The 6,310-nt window shown below is 33.5% G+C and overlaps 1 protein-coding gene across 1 annotated transcript in view; it reads left to right on the top strand.

Moving 5' to 3' along the window:
- The window catches only part of LOC111620471 (tetra-peptide repeat homeobox protein 1-like), a 10,021-nt gene extending 7,306 nt beyond the window's left edge, over positions 1-2,715 (top strand). The window contains exon 2 of the mRNA XM_023362393.1: positions 2,498-2,715. Within this exon, the coding sequence (XP_023218161.1) occupies positions 2,498-2,647 (150 nt within the window). The 3' untranslated portion in view covers positions 2,648-2,715. The remainder of the gene's footprint in view (positions 1-2,497) is intronic.
- The last annotated feature ends 3,595 nt before the right edge of the window (positions 2,716-6,310 follow it).

Raw genomic sequence — 6,310 nt, 5'->3', positions numbered from 1 at the left:
AGACAGCGTAAGCACAATTATTCCAGATATTACAGGTTCCGACAAGTAAAGAATTTTTATAGTCCTGCCACAAATAAGCTATATATTGATTATTGACCATTTGTGACATGCTATAACGAGCAAAAATTTAAAAAAACTAATAGGTAGGTTTAAAATTAATAAATACAAATGTATTCTGACAGTGAATGAGTTAATTATGCTTTCTATTTGCAAAATTCCTCAACCTTAACACAAAATAAGAAAAAAAGTGAATTTTTAAGAAATTTGCGGGATTTCCCGGGATATTTCCCGGGTTAAAAAAACAACCGGGATCCCGGGATCCCGTTTGAGAAACCCTAGTTGCGGTGCCTCTAGCCAGCAGCAGAATTCATGCCCAACGTACACTTTTCATACTGACTGCAAACACGGGTCGACTTTATTTCAAAACTAAACAATTTCAGTCTTAAAGGTTACTTCGAATACAATAATATCTTCATCTAAAAGATAATGTAAAAGTTCGCAATGATGCTTACTTTGTAGAAACTTTGTAGCGGGCGTAAAATTAGACGAAGTATTGCCGAAACGTGGAAAACTGTCTTACTTCCAAACAAAGAGTGATTCGGACGTTTTCTCGTCCCGCGATCTCTTTTGAGGTTGACATTTAGTTCCCCAAATAAGAGCTAGATGAAAGCGCGTTAACCAAGAATAAACAGACGTTCCCGTCTTACCCCATGGCCCATCTTGCACCACCTTCCCCTATATAGGAATCAGAGTTGCCGATTTTCGGGGATCGCTTTCTCCGCCCCCAACACTTATAGTAATTTCGATTATCTCGTATCACACGGTGTGGTAGTCATATACCACAGGGCCCTCTGTTTTCCATCTATAAGGAGATAGAATTCTGTCCTTACTACATCGGGCTAAGAAGTGAGAATATTGTAGAGTTTTAAAAGAACCCTCCGATTTCCTCACTCCTTAGAAATGAAAAAGACGTCACTGAGTGAAAATAGTACCTCGGCCGAAACAACTGGAAAAGGTTAGAAATCTAAAAAGCCTTCGGTAGCTCACTTCGAGGAGACAGACTATTTTGTCAGGCTAGAATGCGTATAAAAAGTTATAAGTGAAGGTTTTTTCTTCCAATGTTGAGACTAGTAATATCTATCATGTCTTTCTTAATTATGCATAATTAATTTTTTCTTTATTTCGCCTATTTAACAATGCATTTCGGATTGGTAGTTTTCCAATCCCTATTCGGGTTCTCGGCTTCAGTGTCTAAAGTTGTTGTCTACAACGTAACGAACAAAAGGATAGTTCGTCTTAATACACTTTTGTTATTCACAATGATGGATATAGTGCACAATTTGTACACATTTTAATGGTGTAGTTTCTACATATCAGTCTCTTGCACTTACTGGCATGTTTTCTTTGTCAATTTTTGATGGGCAAACGCAACGCTTTTTCCATTTCCCACAATTATTAACTCTTTGTTACCTCTTAGAAGGATTTTAACTTCAATATTGTGTGATTCATAACACGACAAAATGTAGTTTGTCATTGTAAATATTTTCACAAGTTGAAAGTAAAGTTTTCACAAACAAACTACGAGTAATTTTTTATTGCGACACCGTCACAATGCCGGGTTGCAATTTTTAATCATATTTTTTCAATCATTTAATTTAAAACATGTGCTCTCCACCACAAATTAGTAGTGGCTTGCCCCTGTAAATCACACTTTTCCTTCAACAATAGAGTCGTATTAACTGCTTTCGGGGAGGGATTTTGAATTAAAAAAACGTGATTTTCGGTTTGCATCGGAAGTTCACATGTAGTTAATTGGGGCCTCCTGTCCCTAAAATTTCCACATCTGGTCTCGGATTTCATATAACTCCGTTCCCGAGATTAAGACAGTGGGAATTTATGGGTCTACAGTGATAAAATTTGGAAATAAATGTATCATTCCTTTGAAAACAAAATTGTCGCCTTGTAAGTAATGAAGACAAAGTTTCGCTTGCGTGAGATACGAGCGAAAGTTTCAAAGTCGCAGACGAAATCGAACGGAAGTTATCACAGGTCATAGGTTTACACACTGATATTCTTTATTCTAAATTTCTTTTTTCTCCAAAATGTACATTTTGGACAGAGTGGAATCAACTTTACAATATAATCAATGTGCTTTTGAGATTATTTTTATGATAGAACTATCTCAAAAGTATATCGTCGTTTGATTTTATTGTAAACTTCAACATTTACTCCAACTGAAGGGGGACTTTATTATGGAAAAATAGAAATATTGATCTATATATATAAAATTGCTTGTCCTGACTGACTGACTCATTCACTGATTCATCATCGTCCAGAGCAAACCGCTGAATCTAAAGAGGTGAAATTTGGTACACAGTTAGGGTACGTCATGAAAACGCTCCCTAAGAAGGGATTTTTCGAAATTCCCCCGCGGGGGAGAGGGAGAGGATTAACTCTTAACCGGAAGAACGGCTTCTACTATACTATTTTAGATGCGNCCGAACATAATCTTGGTCCTCTATCAAGTTTGAACCTCGGTTCTGAACGTGGTATTAATCCTGTGCCTATAACCGATTATCATCTTGGTACTGTATCTGGTATTAATCCTGGTCTTACACGTAATGCGCACAAATCTCCAATTTTTTAAAAAAATATTTCTACGGAGATTATAACGAAAACAATTTATGTTCTTTCACTTCTATAACATTAAAATAAATTTGATTTTGTTCAGAATTAATAAATTGTAATCTCAATATCAAAATATAAATAAAATATTTTGTATTATTGAACTACTTTGCCTGTTGTTACTTTTATTTCTTCAGCAAGTCGTGGCTTCTTAAATTTTGTATTTGACAGACTGAGACTGACAGACTTACAGAGTGCAACAATAACTGAAGTCGTGATCCATTCTGTATGTCTGAACTTCTGTACATTGATAAATTCCAGAAGTAGAATATTTTAGTGAATAAAGTCTTTTACTTTCCTCGGCCTTTATATATAACAGAGGGAAAGTATGGCTATCGGTCGATTTTGTCCACCCTGTTTGAAGCTTAATAACTCCCGTGCTTTTTGTCGAAAATTTCTGAAATTTAGCAGGGAGGTTTGTTTATTAGAGGGATCGATGTTATTAAATTTTGGTGGTTAAAGGTCGAGGTTATGATGAGATAAAGGGCATCGTATACTCTAGTAGGATCGGACTTAATACCGATTTTACTGATTTACGAATTTTTTTTATAAAACTCATCCCTACTCTAGAATTAAGCTTTTGGCCCTTTTATAACAGTAAGAAATATATAAAGTTTTAAAATAAAATATGATAACAGATGGCGCCACGAAAATTTTAAATGTCTCCAGGAAAGTTGAAAAACTCGTTGATGTTTTTGATGATTTATTTTTCATATTTTTCTTGAAGAATTGTTGAATTCTTCAGAATGACGTGTGTTATAGAATTCATCTATATGTAAGAGTTAAATAATGTTTGCGTTTTTGATAATCAATGATGTATTCGTGTAGTATTCGTTATATCTGGTCCGAAGACTGCCAAGGTCAGGATGGTAAAACTTTATTACTTTCGCGGGAGGTTGCGAAATGAATACGTAAAATTTTGTTGTTCCATAAAAATATTTATTGGTTAAACCGCTAATATTCATGAAAATTTTTACAATTTTCTACAACGTTAGCAAAAGCTTCCAGGTACAACTCCTCTAAAGAAGAGCCACATCGCAGTCTTCGCTTTCCACATATAAATTATGGTGCATTACTTTTTGAGTTACGTTTTCGTTTGCAGTTTTAAGAGTTACAGTATACCCCAATAAAACGGGTTCATATGATACGGATTCGTATAACAAGGCGAAAAAAATTGCGAACGTATTCGTATAAACAGGCTAAAAGAGACTCGTATGATACGGTAAAACGTCATCGCCCACTCGTGTCGCGACAGGATTGGTCAAATCTAGACCAATAGCGGATATTGCACAAACCGTTGAGTTTAAACGAGAAGCGGACCTACCAAAAACCATTTATTACTTAACGGCCATAAAATTTATATTTATATTAATGATGTCTCCAAAGTTCAGCAAATTTTTCTCAGAAAAATAATTTATCAGGAAATACGCGCCCGCCGTTCGATGCGCCTCTCCGCGACGAAAACAAGCTTAAGCAATGGTGTCGTCGAACGGTGCACACTCGGTAAGTAATCCTACAATTTTTTGTTTATAGCATAGTTTATATGGATTATTCGCAGAAAATTATACGTGTTTTGGAAATGTTGAGTCAAATTAGTCTAGAATCGATTAATTTTATAACTTTTCAAGAAAACTTTTCAAACAGCCGTAGTCCGTAAACTGCATGCGTGCCGGGCTGTGATTGGCTCATGCATTTAAGGACTCGCACAACATGAATTTCATAAAACACGGAACGTATCTATCGTGTTATAGGAGGGTCTACTGTACTTCTTTTATTATCCGTTCGTATTTGCATTTTTAAACATTAAAAATGTCTTCACTTTCAATTTCTAGAGTCAATTTTTTCATTTCTCTCCTTTATTTTCACTTTCACATAAAGTTTTTTTTTTTTTTTTTAATTGTACAATTCTGATTTGCATTTCCAGTAATTATTTTAGTTCAAAGTCTTCATTTGCAGTTCCAAAGATTTCCTTTTCACTCCAAGACTTCATTTCACTGTCACGGATTAGTTTTTTTCTTTGAACGTTTTAATATGCAGTTTCAGAGATTATTTCATTGATTGAGTATATTTATTTTCCGTTTCATAGGTCATTTCTTTCATTGTATGTCAACATTTGCTTTTTCGGAGGTTGATTTTTTTTATTTAAAGTTTTAATTCGTAGTTTCAGAAATTAATATTAATTGAACGTGTTCATTTATAGTTTCATACTTTAATTTTCTATTCAAGGGTTTCATTTAAATTATTAAATTTTTTCTTCAATGTTTTAATTGCAGTTCTATAGGAAAGTTTTCCATTCAACATTTTCTATTGTAGTTCGAGTAGATTTTCTAATTGGAGTTTCAATCGTAATTTCAAAGGTTATGTTTTCATCTTGCTTTTTCTCTTCCAGTTTAATAGATAATGTTTTCACTGAAGAGGTTATTTTTCATTGTATGTTTTCACTTGTACTTTCAGACAATAATTTTTTTATTTGCATTTTCAGGAAATTTTTATTGATATTTTCATTTGCAGTTCCGAATAAGTGACAAAAACTTCACAAATATCCCAAGTGTATAAGATATTAAATGATTTGAAAAATAAGCAATCATTGCAATGCGCTGAAATTGAAAGCATATTGAAACAATATTGTCTAGTTTTTGGAAACGAATGAAGCAAAAATTAGATAATCAATCTCAGCAATCAGTTCTTTATAATGATAAATATTTATTTACAGTAGAAATGTAAAAAGTAATAGATATTTTAATAACACAACTTAGATGGAAATGTGAAAAACTATATGACATTTCCTCTGAAAATGTTATACTAGGTCTTGAAAGTATGACAATTAGCGACACTTCCGTATAAACAGTTTGTTATTGTACACTAGACACTTCTACATAAAATGTTTTTAGTTGGTCTGCAATGTACCATATCTCTCACATTATTTCGGTGAGAAATTGATATTCGATGTACAGTACAGTACAGTACACCATTTTGTTCGCGACGCGTTTTAAGAACTTAAGTATGACATATATTGAAGTCGTTCTGTATTTAATAACAACAGATTAATTTGATCCAATAATCTAGTGTTTTATATCCTACTGACTGTCCGGCAAGAAAAAAAAACAACGTCACTGGCTGACTATCTAGGGGAAGGTGGGGCAGGATGAGGACTTTAATGTTTCAAAAGTCTTAAGATGGCAACCACTTTAATGAGAACGATAATTTTTTTCATTCTCGGCAACTACAATATTTGGTAATATATAATACAATATTTAATTTTTGAAAAACGTTTTTAAAAACAAGAAAATTTAATATTTTAAAATTATATGTAAATGCGCCATCTTGCCCCACCCACGGGGTAAGATGGGGATATTATTTTCATTTACGAGGAGGACAAATTAAAATGGTTAAACTGTCGTTTTCTTCAATATTGGCGCAAGAACAATGCGCCCATTTATCACAGCGGCTACATTTATTATTATTTTCCGAATAAATAAATATAAAAGTTTGAACTTACTCGTATTTACTTTACCAGACGATACTGTCACTTCGCGCATGCTCAGTTTCGCTATTTTGTAAACAGACGATATTTTTTTTTGTAGAAAAATTTTTTATTTCATTTCGATTGTTATCTCACATTTTA

This window comes from Centruroides sculpturatus, unplaced genomic scaffold (genome assembly GCF_000671375.1).
Source record: "Centruroides sculpturatus isolate CEXI.00-Female unplaced genomic scaffold, Cexi_2.0 scaffold74, whole genome shotgun sequence".
NCBI lineage: Eukaryota > Metazoa > Arthropoda > Arachnida > Scorpiones > Buthidae > Centruroides > Centruroides sculpturatus.
Note: the sequence above shows the minus strand (reverse complement) of the source record. Positions and strands in the feature narration are given on the sequence as shown.